Genomic DNA, 21,157 nt, shown 5'->3' on the forward strand with positions numbered 1-21,157 from the left:
GGCACTGGTGAAGTCTTGACGCAGAGGTGAGGTCCTAAACGAAATTCAGCAAGAAGGACCTGGATGTCTTCCTTAAAAGCAGGAGCTTGCGTGTCAGAGGTCTCGCCTGTTGCGAGTGGCTGGGTTTGAGAGGCACCCCCCACTGAGCAAGGCAGATCGGGCTTTTGAAGCATGTCGCGAATAGAGAAGGAATACTGCAGCTTAGCTTTATGGGCCGCCATTGTAGGACCTGGACCCTACGACTCACTTCCGATGTCGGACTACGCAGCGGATCTAGAATTTCCGCTATCCTCTGCACAGCAGTATCCCCGTAGAGTTGGCTTACCAGGTCACGGCTGGGATTAAGAATAAGAGTGCAGGTTTTGCTGCTCTAGGCAAGCAGAGGACCCAATCATGGCCAAAATCTACAGATAGATGATCACAAAAGTAAGGAAGGACAACTCTGGCACCTCGAGACACAGAGTCCCCAATAAAGCGGTGGTGGCGCAAACCACCTTGTGCAAAAATCAACACCTAGAAGGCTGGCACAAAGGCCAAATATGCAAGGTGTCACCGAAATGCTGAGGAGCCCTATCCTCCTCTCTCCAGTCACAGCTCTAATGCCACTTCTCGAAGCCCTGAAAAGCCTATCTCAGGGCAGGGCCCACTCACCTACAGGGATCTAAGAAGGGAGGGGGGCCCACCACACCAGGCACCTCCTGCTGCATCAACTGTCACTGGAAATGCCTCCAGGGGTTGCAGTACAAGACGAAGAGTGCAGGCACAACCACCAAGAGTCGGTGTGGCGACACCCCAACCCCCTAGCAGCTCACCACGGAAGGCTCCGCAGGCTGCCTGGGTTCTATATGACCACCAAAGGCCAACACCTTTGCAGCGCACGCCAATACCTCAGTAAGAGAGGCAGGTAAGTCGTGGGGGCCAGCATAGGTCATCCACCAGCCCCTGGTATTGCAGCGGAACAGGTAGCGCGCACAGCCTAGGCCCGATCCGGCCCAAGCTGCGGTACACCCAGTGCCCTGGCGCCTCCACAATTGGGATTAAAGAATGCTGCGGACGGCCAGCGTGCCAACCAGCGCACCTGGCCTGGGCCCAAAGTGGCCCGACCCGCTATGCACCTGACGCCCCCCACACACACCTCTGCCACAGGCACCAGGCCAAAAGACAAACTTGAAAGGCCCCAGAAGACTCAAAAAACGTGGCCCCCGTTTAATAAGGCGAGGGGGCTGCTAGCATTTATTACAGCTGTCCACCTGCCGCAGGAGTGGCAAGACCCACGCTCTGCGGAAACCTCAAAATAACCGCCTAACCTCACATCCACAGGTGCCCTGCAAGTTTGACTAGGCTGGCACCTTCTCAGTACAAGGATATCATCCCGGGTGAGAGTGCGCTCCACAAATCTGCATAGCATAATTTCTGAAAGGATGCCTTGCCACAGCATGCCAGTTACCTATAGGCTGGCTGTGAATAATAAAAATATATATTTTTACAAAATTTCACCCAGCTAGTTCAATTCATGGAGACCTTAAATCACCCGACAAAACCTGTGCAAATACTGTTTTACTTATAATCCTTTGCATTTAGATCAATTAGAGGTGTACAACTCAAACCAAATTGCTCTAAAATGAAGGAGGGTAATTTGCCAATGCAAACTAATGAGCAGCAATAATCAGTCATGTAATCAGTAAAATGACACTTTGAATTAGAAGTACTAACCTCTGATTTGTGTAGCTGCTGGAGTGATCTCCCGTTACGATGCCAGAGTTATGTACATGATTAAAATTACTTCTGTAACAACGGCTTGCACAGGATACTGTTCTGGGCTGCAAAGACAACTATATTAAAATGGTCACAGTACTACATTATTAAGCCAGTTCTTATTAATTATACATACAAAAAACAAGGACTATTTCCTTGCAGGTCTACTGCCATGAATGGTACAAACAGGTTTTATGTTTTTGCTCTCTACCCGATTATTGTTTAATTTACTGTTACTTGTATGATAAGTCCTGTTAGTACACTGAAAATTCCACTTTATTATACAGTTAATTAAAACCGTAACATACAAACATCACACCGATACTTAATTAAAACGAAAGTTAAAAACTAAAAACCCATTATAAAAACAAGCAGTAGGAGATAAGTGACAATTCCAAAGCAGCATTTCTGGTTGATGTCAAGTATGTGAAGATAGGCCGTTTAGCACCAGAAGGAAAGTGTGGAGTGCAAAAGGTAATAGCAGAACATCCCAAAGTTACTTCAGATGCCGATACCGGACTTTCAGCAAAGCCCATTTGTGGAATAGCAATATAAGAGAACTTGGGATTGCTTCAACAGCTTTCACTGAGCAGTGGGTGGTTAGACTCTACAAGGTGATCAGATTTAACCCCTTGAAGCCAGTCTTGTGTTCTTGGTCTATTTCTTGATGCTGAGCTGTGTGCACTGCAGTTAAAATAATATTAATAAACTTCCCAGCCCTTGCTAGAACTTGAACGGAATTGTTGTTGAAGCACGAATCAGATGCTTCCCAGCAGTGCCTAAGAAACTTGCCCTGATAGACTGGGAGCAGAAGGCGGCACGATCGTTAGCAAGGTGGGGACAACAGCACAGCAGATCTAGCCAGGACTTGTGTAGATAATTACAAAGCCTACACGTTAGCTGTCCATTCTTCCGAGCCCAAAGTGGATTAAAGTCGTAAATTGGAAGGTCTAATAGCCTCATAAGTCTGTGGTTGAAGGAAGTAATTGAAGTATGGTTGTGGTTTTCCCTTCATATATGAGGGGTCCAGAGCTGTAAAGAGTGATTGTTTTGGAAGCCTTGCAATGTCGCTCTCAAATGACACTTGGAAGATTTGTTTAATTGATTTTTTTCCACGTTGACAGGGGAATGGTTGGGTTGGACAGGTTTGTGGTTTCAATCTTCAGTCTAGAGATAGCCAAGTGCAGCTGTCTGTGCCAGGTGGAGAGTTCAACCGTGAACATAGACTGAAGTTGTTCTTTCAGGGATAGAGCTGAGGCGCAGATCTAAAATTTCAATAAATGGCCTAAGCAATGATGGTCTGCCCTTGCCAGGCCCTGCTCAAGCTCAACCTGGCCCTCCTTGCATGCTGGGGAGCGGAATGTATTTTCTTATAGGATGTTTGATAATTTGCAAGGAATGAATCCATTTTGCCTGGAAAAGCCAGGTGGCAGTAGGACAGTGCTGGGAGCAACTTGGCACGTATGACCCTTAAGATTGGCTCGGCCGTGGGGCTGTGCAAGTGATAGAATTCAGGAGCCTCAGACTATGTATAACCCCAGCTCCCTTGGGCAGAAGATGTTTGAGGCACTTTGACCAATAGAATCTGCAGTCAGCATACCGCTAATATTGCATCTGCTTTCAGAAACTTTCTGGTCCCCTCTGCCCCTTTGGAATGCTACTTACACACATCCCACACAAAGAGAAAACCAGACCCAGCAGCCGAGCCTACTCTCACATCGCTCCTAAAGCTTGGAACGAACAGCTGCTACAGTTAAGAGCCTTCTCCTCACTTCTTGAATTCAGAAGGAAGCTGAAGACCTGGCTTCGAGTCGCTCCAATAGGCTATAGGTTTGTCTAAACTCACACCTCAGTGCTAGGTTCCCCTCCCGGGTGATAGTGCACTTCACAAATCTACATAATATGAAATTAGTATGAGGCAAAAAGGGGGATAGAATACTGCATTAGATAATGGGGCATTGTGAATGTCCATTCACAACAATCAGTACCATTGTATACGAAATGTTGAACACACTTACCAGGGTACAGTAGACAATGCTTGTGTGGCTACTTTAAAAAGCGGAAAGAAATTGTGGGTGCGTCATGGTTTCAAGGTAAAAGACAGACAAAGTATAACATTTAATACATTGATTCTCCAGGCAAGTTAAGGATACTGGTAGCCAGTCAAGGGGGAGGGTCAGCTAACCTTTTGAATCTCCTACTAGAATAGGTGGGCTTTTAGTGCAGTCTTGAAATGCGGGAAAGAGGCAACTGTGAGAACGCACGAAGGAGAGATTTACTCAGTAGGAAGTTGAGGGAAGGGAATCAGAATTGTTAATAACTATGACAAAATTGAGACCACATACTGTGGCAGACTGACTATATTACTTTGGCAATCACCAGTTTTGCTCGTTATTAGATGACATATTAGGTCCTTAGCGCCACAAACGGGGAGGGATGCCAGGTGCAAGTCTTAATTATATTCAGTATTTGATCACTCACAACTGTGATGGAGATCAAAGTAAATGTATTCTAGGTTTAAACAGATTGCATAGGTTAAAAAAAAAAAAAAAAAAAAGGGGCAGAAGAATGCAAGAAAGTCAGGCAGAAGGCCCATAGTCTGAGATTTTTTGGACCAGTGGAAGAATTTGATTATTTAGGTATCCTTACTTGCTACAATGAGCCTTCATCCCGCCAGTCAACAAAATAATGAAGCAATACTGAGCAGTTGTGTTCAAGTAACAACATCTTTGAGTGTGAAGCTACAAGAAGGGCTCGTCAGTCCAGTTAGAGCTATAGAAGGCAAATGCAAGGACAGGGGACTTATATGTGTTTAGTTGAGGGGGGAATCTAAATAGTAAATCTGTACCTGTAGCACAGGATACTCATATGAAGAAAGCTTTGTAAATTCGCACAATTAACACCACTGAAACGGTTTCAACTACAGATAAGAGAGCACAATGTCATGCACATGCCTTTTGTTGAAACAGTCCTCATATGGACAAGGCTGTGGGCAACAAAAAAACCAAGCATTTACAATGCAATGGTCTCGGCATCATTAAAGGAAGAGCTATTGGCATTGCTCATGACATTTCTTTTTTTTTCTTTAAATCATAAACAAATGACATTGTCATTTACATTGCCAATACACAGCACTCTGCACTCAACAGCACTCACTACCCTGCACTCAACAGCACTCACTACCCTGCACTCAACAGCACTCACTACCCTGCACTCAACAGCACTCACTACCCTGCACTCAACACTACCCTGCACTCAACACTACCCTGCACTCAACACTACCCTGCACTCAACAGCACTCACTACCCTGCACTCAACAGCACTCACTACCCTGCACTCAACAGCACTCACTACCCTGCACTCAACACTACCCTGCACTCAACAGCACTCACTACCCTGCACTCAACAGCACTCACTACCCTGCACTCAACAGCACTCACTACCCTGCACTCAACAGCACTCACTACCCTGCACTCAACACTACCCTGCACTCAACACTACCCTGCACTCAACACTACCCTGCACTCAACACTACCCTGCACTCAACAGCACTCACTACCCTGCACTCAACAGCACTCACTACCACTCACTACCCTGCACTCAACAGCACTCACTACCACTCACTACCCTGCACTCAACAGCACTCACTACCCTGCACTCAACACTACCCTGCACTCAACAGCACTCACTACCCTGCACTCAACACTACCCTGCACTCAACAGCACTCACTACCCTGCACTCCTCACTACCCTGCACTCCTCAGCACTCACTACCCTGCACTCCTCAGCACTCACTACCCTGCACTCAACAGCACTCACTACCACTCACTACCCTGCACTCAACAGCACCCTCACTACCCTGCACTCCTCACTACCCTGCACTCCTCACTACCCTGCACTCCTCACTACCCTGCACTCAACAGCACTCACTACCCTGCACTCCTCACTACCCTGCACTCAACAGCACTCACTACCCTGCACTCCTCAGCACTCACTACCCTGCACTCAACAGCACTCACTACCACTCACTACCCTGCACTCAACAGCACTCACTACCACTCACTACCCTGCACTCAACAGCACCCTCACTACCCTGCACTCCTCACTACCCTGCACTCCTCACTACCCTGCACTCCTCACTACCCTGCACTCCTCACTACCCTGCACTCAACAGCACTCACTACCCTGCACTCAACACTACCCTGCACTCAACATTACCCTGCACTCAACACTACCCTGCACTCAACACTACCCTGCACTCAACACTACCCTGCACTCAACAGCACTCACTACCCTGCACTCAACACTACCCTGCACTCAACAGCACTCACTACCCTGCACTCAACAGCACTCACTACCCTGCACTCAACACTACCCTGCACTCAACAGCACTCACTACCCTGCACTCAACAGCACTCACTACCCTGCACTCAACACTACCCTGCACTCAACAGCACTCACTACCCTGCACTCAACACTACCCTGCACTCAACAGCACTCACTACCCTGCACTCAACACTACCCTGCACTCAACACTACCCTGCACTCAATACTACCCTGCACTCAACAGCACTCACTACCCTGCACTCCTCACTACCCTGCACTCACTACCACTCACTACCCTGCACTCAACAGCACACTCACTACCCTGCACTCCTCACTACCCTGCACTCCTCACTACCCTGCACTCCTCAGCACTCACTACCCTGCACTCCTCAGCACTCACTACCCTGCACTCAACAGCACTCACTACCCTGCACTCAACACTACCCTGCACTCAACAGCACTCACTACCCTGCACTCCTCACTACCCTGCACTCCTCACTACCCTGCACTCCTCAGCACTCACTACCCTGCACTCCTCAGCACTCACTACCCTGCACTCAACAGCACTCACTACCCTGCACTCAACAGCACTCACTACCCTGCACTCAACAGCACTCACTACCCTGCACTCAACAGCACTCACTACCCTGCACTCAACACTACCCTGCACTCAACAGCACTCACTACCCTGCACTCCTCACTACCCTGCACTCACTACCACTCACTACCCTGCACTCAACAGCACACTCACTACCCTGCACTCCTCACTACCCTGCACTCCTCAGCACTCACTACCCTGCACTCAACAGCACTCACTACCCTGCACTCAACAGCACTCACTACCCTGCACTCAACAGCACTCACTACCCTGCACTCAACAGCACTCACTACCCTGCACTCAACAGCACTCACTACCCTGCACTCAACAGCACTCACTACCCTGCACTCAACAGCACTCACTACCCTGCACTCAACAGCACACTCACTACCCTGCACTCCTCACTACCCTGCACTCAACAGCACTCACTACCCTGCACTCAACAGCACTCACTACCTTGCACTCCTCACTACCCTGCACTCAACAGCACACTCACTACCCTGCACTCAACAGCACACTCACTACCCTGCACTCAACAGCACACTCACTACCCTGCACTCCTCAGCACTCACTACCCTGCACTCAACAGCACTCACTACCCTGCACTCAACAGCACTCACTACCCTGCACTCAACAGCACTCACTACCCTGCACTCAACAGCACTCACTACCCTGCACTCAACAGCACTCACTACCCTGCACTCAACAGCACTCACTACCCTGCACTCAACAGCACACTCACTACCCTGCACTCCTCACTACCCTGCACTCAACAGCACTCACTACCCTGCACTCAACAGCACTCACTACCTTGCACTCCTCACTACCCTGCACTCAACAGCACACTCACTACCCTGCACTCAACAGCACACTCACTACCCTGCACTCCTCACTACCCTGCACTCCTCAGCACTCACTACCCTGCACTCAACAGCACACTCACTACCCTGCACTCAACAGCACACTCACTACCCTGCACTCAACAGCACACTCACTACCCTGCACTCCTCACTACCCTGCACTCCTCACTACCCTGCACTCCTCACTACCCTGCACTCCTCACTACCCTGCACTCCTCACTACCCTGCACTCAACAGCACTCACTACCTTGCACTCCTCACTACCCTGCACTCAACAGCACTCACCACCCTGCACACTCACCACCCTGCACACTCACCACCCTGCACACTCACCACCCTGCACACTCACCACCCTGCACACTCACCACCCTGCACACTCACCACCCTGCACACTCACCACCCTGCACACTCACCACCCTGCACACTCACCACCCTGCACACTCACCACCCTGCACACTCACCACCCTGCACACTCACCACCCTGCACACTCACCACCCTGCACACTCACCACCCTGCACACTCACCACCCTGCACACTCACCACCCTGCACACTCACCACCCTGCACACTCACCACCCTGCACACTCACCACCCTGCACACTCACCACCCTGCACACTCACCACTCTGCACACTCACCACTCTGCACACTCACCACTCTGCACACTCACCACTCTGCACACTCACCACTCTGCACACTCACCACTCTGCACACTCACCACTCTGCACACTCACCACTCTGCACACTCACCACACTCACCACTCTGCACACTCACCACTCTGCACACTCACCACTCTGCACACTCACCACTCTGCACACTCACTACTCTGCACACTCACTGTCCTGGGGTCGGGCGTGAGGGTCACCAGGGGCGCGCACGGCTTATAGAGCTATACCGATCAACACAATATTCTCCGGAGTGCCATTCATCTACCGCAGTAGCAGAAATTTGTTTGAAAGCATTGTCGAAGAATGCAAAAAAAGCGCCTCATTTAGAAGCGATGAACAGAATTCAATTTTTAGAGCTCCCATGATGTGAAAACAATTTACAATGTACTGTGAACAAACTATTTACGAAGATAAAATATTAGTGAGATAGGTAGTAATCCTTATGCATATTGCCAGATAAGCAGGTGCACCAATGGTCCTCTACACTGGAAAGTCATTTTGAAGATCAGTTATATAATGTATATTTAGTTCTTTGTGGCAAACAGTGTGAGCTAGAGATTGGGCTTCCTACAAAATCCTTCCTGCTGAATACAGGTTTCGGCTTTACCAGGATTCGAAAAGATACAGCCTTTATTAATGCTTAATAAACTCTGATATACCCCAGATAACCAGGGGGATATCCATCCCCTTATCACACTTGAAACAATCAGAAATAATGTCTTTGGTAAGAATAGCTGCCTCATTCTTCCAAATCGATAGCCAGAAAAGAGCTGGTCGTCATGTATAAGATCAGTTATATAATGTATATTTAGTTCTTTGTGGCAAACAGTGTGAGCTAGAGATTGGGCTTCCTACAAAATCCTTCCTGCTGAATACAGGTGCTGTTCACAATGTCCCATATCTCAGCTCCGTAGGTGGCCACTGGAACAAATGTAAGATTGCTAAAATGGCGCCTGTATTCTTTGGACAGGAAAAACTTAAAATTGAATTGATGGTCTTTGAGAACTTGCTCCTGGAATGGGGAAGATGCTTAGTCCAGGAGCCGTCCGCCGCAAAGACCACCCAAGGTAGGTAATTTTCATGTGCTTATCAATTTCTGACTACCAACAACAATGGAACTGAGCTGACGTCTCGGAGGACCACAGGACATTAAAAATGATTTACTAAAATTAACTCTTAGGTCCAGACTCTCCATAAATTTAACAAAAGACTGTACTAAAGTACGCAAACAGTTAGGGGTGCGGCATATGAGAACCGCATCATCTGCGTATAACAACACAGGGAGGGGTTTCCCATTAATCATAGGTACATCTTGGGACATGGATACTATTATTATTATTAAGGGACTTACTAAAGCGCACTGTGGCCAAGCGGCTTCCTGGCGCTGAGAACTAGTACCTGACTACAGAGCATCCAAGAGGGCTAACAAGGGAAGTCCTGGGAGAAAAGGAAGGTTTTCAGGGCTTTACGAAAAGGGAGGTAAGTGGGAATAGAGCGAATAGAGAGAGGAAGACTGTTCCAGTATTGGGGGGCAAGAACCGGAAAGCGGGTGCCCCCTGTTCGGGATTTACGGAAGCGGGGTACTTGGAGAAGAGAGAGAGTTGAAGAACGAACGGTGCGAACCGGGGTGTAGGGAGTGATTAAAGAAGTGATGAAGAGAGGGGCAGAGTGGGTATAAGCCCGGAAGGCTAAACAGGCCAATTTAAAAAAAGATCTAAAATGGACAGGGAGCCAATGAAGGGACTTGAGTATGGACGTGATGTGGGAGGATTTCGGAAGGTGAAAATGAGATGAGCTGCCTGATTTTGAATGGCCTGTAACCGTCGAGTTTCGAAAGCCGGGATGCCCACGTAAAGGCCATTCCCATAGTCAAGGCGGGAGGTGATAAGGGCCATGACTATGAATTTAAGGGCGTCCGTGGAGAAATACCGGGATATTTTTCGAATGAGTCGGAGGGATAGGAAACAGGATGAAACAACGGAGCTAACTTGGGCATGCATGGTAAGGTCATTGCTGACCTTAATGCCCAAGGTGCGAACAGAGGAAACCGGTAGGGGGGGGGGGGGAACCAAAAGAAGGGGGCCAATGAGTCGGGGACCAAGGATTGGAGGGACCACCCGTGAGGACAAGCTCCGTCTTATCCGGGTTAAGCTTAAGATGGTTAATGCTCATCCACTCCGAGATAAAGACTAAAGTGGAGCTAAGAAAGAGGGGGGAATCAGAAGAGGTGGAAAGATCAAAGACGAGCTGGAGGTCATCCACGTAATTGTACACGGAGACCCCCTGCTCGCGGAGAGAAAGAATAAGAGGATAGATATAGAGATTGAAAAGAAGGGGGGAGAGAGAAGAGCCTTGAGGGACCCCACACACAACTGGGCGGGGGGGGGCGGAGAAGCCTGAAAGGTGGACGGCTTGCACCCTGCCTTGAAGGAAGGACGCTAGCCAGGAGAGTGCTGCTCCCCTAATGCCGGCTGCGCTGACACGGTCGAGAAGAATGGCATGGTCGACCGTGTCAAACGCAGCCGACAAATCGAGAAGCACCAGGGCTTGGGGAAGGTTAAAGTCCGCTTTCCCCTTGAGTTCGTCCAGAACAGCAGTGATCACAGTCTCCGTAGAGTGGCCTGGACGAAAGCCCGCCTGATGGGGTGCCAAAAGGCAATTTTCCTCGATACTAATGATTTATTCAGTCCAATGATATAAATAATAAAAAGGGGGGGGCCAAGACACAACCCTGCCTGACCCCCCCTTCCGACCTTGATTGGCCCTGAGACCTCTCCACCGCTGCCAATCTTCACTTGTGCCTGAAGATCTTTATGCAGGTATGCCAGGAAATGATCAGTCTCTAGATAAAGGACCGAATACCTCTGGATACTGAGAGAGTTCGCTGCACCAAATTCAGATAGTTTGCCCAACACTCGGCTTGAGTAAAGATTCCATCAGCCCACCCTCATGGCGGAGCTTCGTCATCTGGAAATCGAGGAGAAATGAGTCTAGGAAGACAGTACTAGGCACGAATGCCAACTGGATGCCTGACCTCGTACTCCCAGTGGTCTAAGCCAGAGTGTTAGTCCAAAGAATATGAAGACTGTTGGTGTGCAGTGCTATTGTGAGTGAACATTAAAAATGACTACTTAGACAAAAATTTGTTTATTAGGGATTGTCCAAGTGTCATGCTAAAAAACAACCAGATAGTATGAAAAAATTACTATCTCCTGGCTAGATATACGGTCGACATGTTTCAGCCGATATGGCCAAATAACCCGGCTTTCTTCAGGACCATAGAAATGGATGTTATATGCTACTGCAGGACAAAATACGGCTCGTGTGTGTGAAAAATGGGGAGTGGGGGTATATTAGTCTTTAAATATTTTTCCCTAAGACACTTAGTCACATTTAGTTTTTCATGCCAGGAAATGAACCAGAGGCTCATCCAGACCATAGGCCAAAAGGATAGCCCACAGCCTTGACCTATTTACAAAGTCAAAGGACAAATCCATGAAAGCCAAATAGACTGGAGAGTTCCATGTAATGGTGTATTTCCAGATTACAAGGCTGAGGTTGAGGCACTGTTCATTAGTGCCGGCCTTACTAAGGAAGCCTAGCTGGCATGGCTCTAAAATGTTACATTCGGGGGGCGTGGCCAAGATGGCGACCTGACCAGGCCCCTAATAAGTAACCAACACCCCCCCAAAACAGTACCTCTGACTGACGGAGTCCTGTATCGGGTCCTGGGTCAGCGCCCGTGAAGCAGAGGTGTCGCCGATCCGAGGGGGAGCTTTCCTCACAAACGACCAGCGGAGCAGGTTGGGGCCGAGGCGAAATGGCGGCCTGAGCCTGTGAATTACTCAGCAGAGCCTTAGGGGGGCTCCTCGGCGCCCGGCGGGCTTGTGGACACGGTGCTGGGGGTCCAGCATTGGAGTGGAGATCGAGGCGGCCCCGGAGCCCGAGGAGTGTGCCTAGTGAGCGAAATCGGTGGCATCCCAGCAAGTGAGCGAGTGCCCGGAACGGGAGGCGCCACAATCAGGGTCCCGGCTCGGAGCCGAGGCCGGACCAGGGGTCGAGACTAACAGCGGACCGGGGGGAGTACACGGACCCGGTGGCACCAGCAGGATCCCCTGACGAGCCGGAACCCCCCCCCCCCCCCCCCGTGCTGCCAGGAGACTGCAGGGGAAGCAGCGGCGCAGGAACTCTCAGAGGAGGGGACTCAGTGCCGGACACCGCCTGTGGAGGTGAGGAGAGCGGGGGGTACGAAAATTGAGCCCCGGGCCCGCCAGGGACAGAGAGGAGCTGCGGCCCCTACAGAGCAACACAGGATGACAGGTGAGGCGGGTCCTTGCGGCGCTAGGGGCGGGCCCGGGAGGAGCAGTAGCCCGACCGCCCCCGGCGCGGGACCTTTGGTGCGGTGACCCACCTGACCACTGGGTCCAGCAAAAACGGAGCTCCCGGCTCCGGGGCCTTGGTAGGCCACACCGCCCCGGTGCCGCAGTCTGCACAACGGCACTCCTAACCCCTGCGCTTTCTGGAGCACATACGGGGCACCGCAGCGCAGGGCTACACCGAGGAAGGGGGCCTGATCACTGACACCCGCTCAGACACGTGCACCGGGGTGGCCACTGGGAGACAATAAGCCAGGCCCAGGCACATCTCGAGTCGCTAAGTGGAGAGCGCCGCAGGGCCTTCCCTGAGTCGGGCAAGGGGAACCCGAGAAGCACCGGGCTGAGACATCACGACCCAGGGGCGAAGTTGGTGGCCAGTAGCAGCCGGGGCTGGCCCGGGGGACTCACGTATTCGCCTCGGGAGCCTGGTCCACAGTCCGTGTCAGGGACCATTCAACACCTTCGCGAACAGACGACACAGCTCTTAAGGATCTTGGGCTGGCAGTGAACTGCGCATCACTACGGGCCTCTACGGTGGAGTTATACGTGAGGTACAAGGAGCGGGCCCTGGAAGTGGGGATTAACATCCCTGTGTAATAGGCCCGGCAGACGGCCCTAAGGAGAACTGGTGGCATCATCTTCCCCCAGTGGACATCACACGGGACGGCAACTAATAGGGAATCCTAGTCCGCGCTGCGACATACAACCTGACGCCCGCAGTTCTAACGGAACTCTAGCCATGTCGTCCTCAAATCGAAGAGGAGGAGGTCGGACTATTCCTGAAATGCTAGCGAAAGGCACACCCAAAAGCGAGAAGAATCCGTCGTCTCCCTCATCCTCCGCAGAGACAACGGGGCAGGGGGACAAGAATGCGCCCATCACCAAAGCCTTTTTGGAGTCCTTATTCAACTCCCTGCGGGACGATTTCCAAACCCTCAAACAGGACATGGCTGGGCTGGGGAGTACCGGGAGCTACGCCGTGACGTGGACAGGTTGGGAGAACACGTGGGAGCGATGGAGGACGCGGACCACAGCAGGAGCGAAGAAGTAGAAAGCCTACAGCAGGAAGTCATCTGGCTCAGAGACCAGCAGGTGGACCTCCAAGCGCTCCTGGTGTCCAAATCCTTTAGGGGTCAAGTTCTACAGAGGGAGGCAGAGATCAAGGGCAGGTTGCTGATACACCGCTTTCTGTTTGCTGGGCAGACACTATTAGTGGGCGCCATATACGCGCCTTATGAGGCTCAGGAAAAATTCCTGCACACAGCCTTCGAGACAGCCACAGCGAACACTCAACCACACTTGCTACTGGGGGGCGACCTCAATTTAGTGCTACACAACACGGCGGATCGTTCTTGCCAACGCTCGGGGCAGGTGGGATCACTCTCCAAAGCGGGCCACGCACATCTCTCAGACCTTGGCCTAGTCGACCTGTGGAGACACTTCCACCCACACTCCACGGCACACACCTATTACTCGGCAGCCCATAAATCCTACGCTAGGCTTGATTATCTCCTCTGCTCCTCACAGCTGGTGCCCCGGGTGAAAGATGTTGATATCCTCCCCACCTCCCTGTCGGACCACTCCCCGGTAATGACCACCTTCCTCTTCCCTAACGCGCCTGCCCCGCCTCGGCATTGGCGCCTTCAGGATGCCTTGCTCCAGAGCCCTACCGTAGTAGAGCGGATTAAAGCCGCCATCACCAAGTTTCTAACTCACAACGCCAACACTGATACCACTAAGGCCACACAATGGGCTGCGCTCAAAGCAGTCCTGCGGGGAGAGTTCATCTCTATCGCCATAGCCAACAACAGAGAGCGCGCCCAGAAGAGGGCCAAAATAACCCAACGGGTAGCGGAGTTGGAGCAGATGCACCAACGTACGGGGGCAGCCCGTGCGTGGTGCCAACTCTGTACAGAGAGGAAGATGCTGGCAGCCCTAGACCAAGACGTGGCTGAATACGCTGCTCTCCGCCTCAGACATGCGTATTATAGTGGGGGTGATCGCTGCGGGAAGCTATTGGCGAGTAAATTGAGAGAGCAGCCCCAAAGACAGGGTATAAGAGCCATACAGACCAGTCGGGGAGACCTCGCCGTCGACGGTGTCGACATAGCCGCAGCTTTTGGGGACTTTTATGAAACTCTATATGCAGGTGACGCGCTCGACCTCCAGGCTGGTCGTGCATACCTGGGAGGCACGCCCCTCTCGTCCCTGAACGAGGCGCAAGCGGAGTTCCTCGATCGGCCCATGGGCCTGGAGGAAGTGATTTCGGCGATATCTCGCCTCAAGTTGGGGAAATCACCTGGCCCAGACGGCTACTCGGCGGCCTTTTATAAAACGTTTTGCCACCAGGTTGCCCCCCTACTGTGGGACCTTTTTAATACCTTCGACCAACCCGGTGCCATTCCGGAGGAACTTCTGGAAGCGGCGATAGCGGTCATAACCAAACCTGGCCGGGACCCCACACGCTGTAGTTCCTATAGGCCCATATCCCTCTTAAACCTGGACCTCAAGCTCTACACAGGCACCCCCGCGAGCAGGTTGGTACCATATATGCAGCAGCTGGTGGAACCAGACCAAGCAGGTTTCATTCCTCAACGGCAGACAAGCGATAATACCAAACGGGTCCTCCACCTCATCGAGGCCGGGTCACGGAAGAGGCCGGACTGTATGCTACTCACCATCGATGCCGAAAAGGTCTTCGATAGGGTGCACTGGCCCTATCTGGAACTGGTGCTACAACACTTCGGGGTGGGAGAGGCTCTCTGCAACCGCATACTGAATTGCTATCGCCGGCAAAACGCCACGGTCCGTGTCAATGGACACACCTCCCCGCGCTTCCCGATCGGCAGGGGCACCAGGCAAGTGTGCCCTCTCTCCCCTATCCTTTTTGCCCTGTACATGGAGCCATTAGCGCAACGGATCAGGCAACATTCCCTCATCAAGGGCATCCCCTTTGGCGGCAACGTGCATTAGATCAGTTCATACACGACGATATCCTTCTCTCCCTTACGGAGGCGATGCAATCGCTCCAAGCACTCTTTATCGAACTCCATACCTTTGCGTTGGCCTCGGGGTTTAAGATCAACGTGGAGAAATCAGAAGCCCTGAATATCTCCCTGTCGCAGGAGACACTCATCGAGGTTCAAGGCGAATTCGATATGCAATGGTCTAATACCACAATCCCCTATTTAGGAGTTCTGTTGGCCCCAACGGTCCAAGCCACTGCAGAAGCGAATTACGCCAGGCTCCGCTCGCACCTTAGCGACGAACTCCGGAGATGGAAGCATCACTCGCTCTCCTGGCTGGGGTAGATAGCAGCCACTAAGATGACTCTGCTACCACAAATCCTTTATGTGTTCCAGACTCTCCCTCTGCGCCCCCCAACGGGTAGGCTCCAGAGGACACAGTCTGACCTGGCGCGCTTTATTTGGAACAGTCGCCGTCCACGCTTCAAGCATGCGCTTGCGATACTCCCGCCTGCCCACGGTGGGGTTGGTGTGCCTAACCTCCTTCTATACTATCAAGCGACACAACTCCGCACCTTGGTAGAGTGGTACCAGCTGGAATCTGGCAAGAATTGGCTTTTTCAAGACCAAGCCGTTGCTGGCAGGCCCTTACAGGGGGTTGCATTTCTTCCCAGATGCCACCGCCCTCCCAATCTATACGCATCACAGATTACAAGCACCGTCCTGGAGGTATGGGACCGGGTGGCGGTCCGACACAAACTCACCTTGTTTCCCTCCCCGATGATCCGCTTTTCGATAATCCCGACTTTTCCCCGGGCCTGGACCTCAAGGCATTTGTGGCCTGGAGACTTTCGCCCTGCAGAGCCCTGGGACATATGTTCGACTTAAACGGTATCCTCTCCTTTCAGCAGGTGAAAGAGGACTATGGTATACCGGAGTCCGATCGCCTACCCTATCTGCAGGTCCGACATTGGGCTTTTCAGCCAGAATTCAGACTGGGCGCGCAACGTTCCCTCACCCGTATGAAAAGTGGCTGGTCACCCGCACCTCAGATAAGAAGCTAATCTCCGACTTGTACCAACAGCTCCTCCTCAGAAACATCTACACACATAATGCGGGAAGGACCAGGTGGGAGCGGGACTTGGGGAGATCACTCACGCACAAAGAATGGGGCGGCATCTACCTATAGGGCCAGACACTCGGCTTACCACATGGGCTTCACCGAAACTCTGACCAAAGTGGCCACCTATTGGTACCATACACCTGAGCACCTACATCAATGGGATCCCCGCATTAGTGACCGCTGGTGGTGGGGGTGTGGGGGGCTTGGCACCTTGGAGCACTTACTTTGGAGCTGTGACCGTTTGCAACCCTACTGGAGCTTGATTTTAGATGACTCACATCTGGATACTCAGCTCCCTAGATTCCCCGCTTACATTCTGTTAGGACTCCCTAATGCTGTGATGTACCCCTTGAAGTCTAGGAGGGGGAGGCTTATAGCGATTGCACTAGGGACAGCCGTGCAGAAGAACCTGGCACACTGGAGGACCACACTACCACCCCCGTATACTGGTTGGCTCCACAGGATTTGGATGGTTCTGGGGATGGAGAAGCTGTCCTTGGCGAAGGCGGGGAGAGGAGTTTGCAGAACTTTGGCGACCATTTTTAACTCTGCTCACGGGGGAGTTTAGGGAATTGAGCTGCCCTCGCTAAGTGCGCTTACTGCGCCTAGCAGACACTCCGATCGAATGAGCGGAAGGCCCCGACGCACAGGCGCAAGACACAGGGCTGATGTTCGGCTTACTGCCTTCCCTTAGTGGCGTGGCGATTCCCCTTTCCCTTTTCTTTTGCTTTGTGGACAAGGAGAAGGGGGGGGGGGGGGCGGACAATATTTCCCCTTTGCAGAGACCCTACAAGTCTGGCGTTGTCATTATTCTCTCAGCCGCACACCTTCGTTTGGGTCGCACAGAAAGAGCTCGGCATTGTTCCATCTGATGGGGAAATGTGGTCTTTATGTTTTTCTTGTTTTGAAAATTCAATAAAAGATTTAAACCATAAAATGTTACATTCCTCTGACCATTCCAGGATACTATTGTATAAAACTCTGCCCAATTTTTAAGAGAATTTGGCCTATAATTACATGTTTGCGACATGTCCCCCTTTTTGAATATAGGGACAATAATGCGCTCTGCCCAGGTGTCAGGTAGCGAGGCGTGCGTTAGGTTATTAAAAACTTTCAGAAGGAGGGGTGCCCAAAAATCCAAATTCCATTTAATAAAATCTATTGGTAGCCCATCAGGGCTGGGGGCCTTATTCCCGATACTCTGCTGAATAGCTTCTACTTCAGAGATAGAGATCTGAATGCTCGTAAATAACCCATATTCATACTGGTCGGTCGCTGAAGGGGGGATAGCGTAGATTTTAGAAAAATGGGATTCCCAGGATTGGCTGGAGATAGTGCAACTAATGGGAGTTAATATCTGTCCCATGGATCGGAGATCCCTTACCGCAGACCAGAATAAATTTCCCCTTTTATCTGTAGCGGCCTGCGATAAAGTTTCCCAACAGTCCCAAAGGAGTACTCCCTTCCGGATAGTAACTGCCATATTATACTTCTGCCTGACCAACTTCACATCAGAGGCACACCTGGGTTCAGCTGACAACACTCTAATCAAGTTCCTATTAGCCCGTGAACATTCATCATCAAACCATCTGGGGCCTTGCTTACTCAAAGATACGGGTTTCGACAAAAGTGATTTAATAACCAAACAGAGTTTAGAAAAATCATGGACTGCCTCTGGATGTGGGATTTGAAATGACAGCCAAGAATTGATGACTGGCAAGTGGTCCTTAACTAATGATTTGAACAGATCCCCGTTGTCAATGCCCCTTCAAGTTAATCTTAAGTTGTCAGTCGATGGCATTAAATCTCTTGCCCCGCTTTCAGATGAGAACATGGATCGTGAGGCCAATCTCAATGCTATTTTGATAGGGTTATGATCTGCGTGAATAGTAGTAACAACCTCTGCATTGATTAAATAATCTACAATCAGGGTGGAAATAAAAACAAAATCTATTGTGGACGAATAACCCTGGCTTCTGAATGTCGGCTCATAATTATTAATCTCATATAGTGTACCTGCCTGGTCCATAACGTTGACCAGGTTATGGGAACTCAAAAACACTGCCAGCTCAGCACCCCTACAGAAGGAAGGATCTAGATTATGTAACTCGTCAGCGGGGTGCATATCATTAAGTTTTGCATTAAAATCCCCTCCTGAAATAATCCCAATCGGATTGCCCGAACGTTGCTGGTAGTCTAGATTGGAAATGAAGTGAAAAAGCTCGATACAATTCTTATTGGGAATAGAATGGAAGTCATTATTATACAAATTTACCAAATAAAAGGAAACTCTTCTCCTGAAAGGACAATTTGAAAATTGCAACTGTTGGTTAGAAGTATCTTAAAACTTCCTCCAGCTGCTATATTAAGTCCAATAAAAAGGCCCCCTGATCGTCGGCCATGTTTGTGACGAGATGCCGCTACGCTGATGCAGTGAAACCCCTCGATATGCAAGTCAAGCAAAGCCCACGTCTCCTGAAACATTACCACGTCATGTTCATTAACTAAACGCAACCAATCCTGGTCCTCAAGCTTGGACTGTAACCCTGCTACATTCCAACTAAGAATGTTTAGGTCTGCTCCTCTGTCAACTCTTATTGGAAGACGATCATCATTGATATTATCAGTTGTTACAGTAATTTCAGAAGGATTCTCCGTATGGAGCTGCTGGTACTGCAGAACAGCTATCAATGGTGGTTGTCAATCCTGTTAATCTAAGCTCGAGAATACATTAAACCTATTGGCTATCAAAGGCAGGACATGGGCATCCATATATTTGAGGGGAGGATTAGGATAAGTTACTTACCTGTAATCCTAGTTCTCTTCCAGGGGTATCCTCATCAAAGTCATAAGCACTGAATATTCCCGCCCATGTGCGGGACCCCGGAAACAATATAAAAATATATATGTATAAAACACATATATCTCGCTCCACATATATGTATGTACATATATCATTTTTCTCACATCAATGCAGCCCCAAAACTGAGGCTAAACAATGCAAACACATATACATGAACTGCAATTAGTAAGGAATCAAAAAACACATTAGGTCAAAAAATCCTTGAACTTTGTGTTTTAATGAGTCAAACCACTCATAAATCCTGAAAATTGCTTATAAATAGACATTGTTAGCCCTCAGGCTGCATTGCAAAACAATATCATAGAAAATGAAACCATTTTCACAATAACTGGCACCGTGCCTTTAAGGCAGCCATGACCCCAGGCTTCCCATCATGCCTCAGGGGTGACAGTTAGGTCAGTTGTTCTTTGCATAACCCTGAAGACAGGGCTCAACCACAAGATTGAAAACAAAACAGTACCAAATCTCATTTACCTGGGGAGGCGGGTGGGTTGCTTATGACTTTGATGAGGATACCCCTGGAAGAGAACTAGGATTACAGGTAAGTAACTTATCCTTCTCTTCCAGGGGATCCTCATCAATAGTCATAAGCACTGAATAGAATAGCAAGCCCATCAACCACCTGCAGGTAAATGAGAAGTACATGACCCAACCAATCATAACAGCCAAAAGAAATTCTAGCTGTTAAACAGATTCCTCAGGGAGGCCTGGCCCACCTGGGTATCTGCTCTCGTGTCAGAATCTAGACAGTAATGCCTGGTAAATGTATGGACAGACCTCCAGGTCGCCGCTTTACAAATCTCAGACATGGGCACATCCTGCAGGTAAGCCGCCGTGGCTGCTCTACCTCTAGTAGAATGCGCCTTAGGGGAACCCCCTAAAGTCTTCTGTGCCAATTGGTAAGCAAGCTTGATACACGAAACGATCCACCTGGAGATAGAACGTTTCGAGGCTGCATGACCAGTCCTGATCGAACCGTAGTTAACAAACAATTGATCAGAATGTCGAATAGACTTGGACCTGTCCAGATAGAACTTTAAAACCCTTTTCAGGTCCAGAGAGTGTAATGCCCTCTCAGCTGGAGTAGAGGGATTAGGAAAGAAAGTGGGTAAAGAGATAGACTGATTGACATGAAAATCTGATACCACTTTAGGCAGGAAAGAAGGATGCGTTCTAAGCACCACTCTGTTCAGGTGAAAAACCGTATACGGTTCTTTAGTACATAGGGCCTGAATTTCGCTCACCCTACGGGCTGACGTAATCGCTATCAAAAAAGCAGCTTTCCAGGAAATATGCTGTAAAGAAGCTTTATGAATAGGCTCAAAAGGTGAACCCATCAATTTTGATAGGACTAGGTTCAGCTCCCAAGGCGGAGCAGGAGGCCGAACAGGAGGATACACTTTCTTTAGACCCTGCAGGAAATCTTTTACTGCAGGAAGCTGAAAAAAAGAAGTTTGTGAAGGTGATCGCCTATAAGCTGTAATAGCGGCCAAATGCACCTTAACGGAGTTAAACTTCAAACCTGCTTTAGTCAGGTACAACAAGTATGGGAGAACTGCTTCTTCCTGACTTTTTACCGGATTGTGACCATTCTGCATGCACCACATATAGAATCTCTTCCA

At 50.1% G+C, this 21,157-nt stretch overlaps 1 protein-coding gene across 2 annotated transcripts in view; it reads right to left on the reverse strand.

Annotated features, from left to right (window-relative positions):
• Positions 1–21,157, reverse strand: part of SCAF11 (SR-related CTD associated factor 11) — an 864,597-nt gene that overhangs the window by 431,200 nt on the left and 412,240 nt on the right. For both annotated transcript variants that reach the window (XR_013607094.1, XM_078675739.1), the window contains exon 8: positions 1,714–1,820. Coding sequence is in view for 1 of the 2 variants with exons in the window: in XM_078675739.1 (XP_078531865.1) it covers positions 1,714–1,820 (107 nt within the window). In the remaining variant the exon portion in view is untranslated. The remainder of the gene's footprint in view (positions 1–1,713; positions 1,821–21,157) is intronic.

Source organism: Lissotriton helveticus, chromosome 1_1 (genome assembly GCF_964261635.1).
Source record: "Lissotriton helveticus chromosome 1_1, aLisHel1.1, whole genome shotgun sequence".
Lineage (NCBI taxonomy): Eukaryota > Metazoa > Chordata > Amphibia > Caudata > Salamandridae > Lissotriton > Lissotriton helveticus.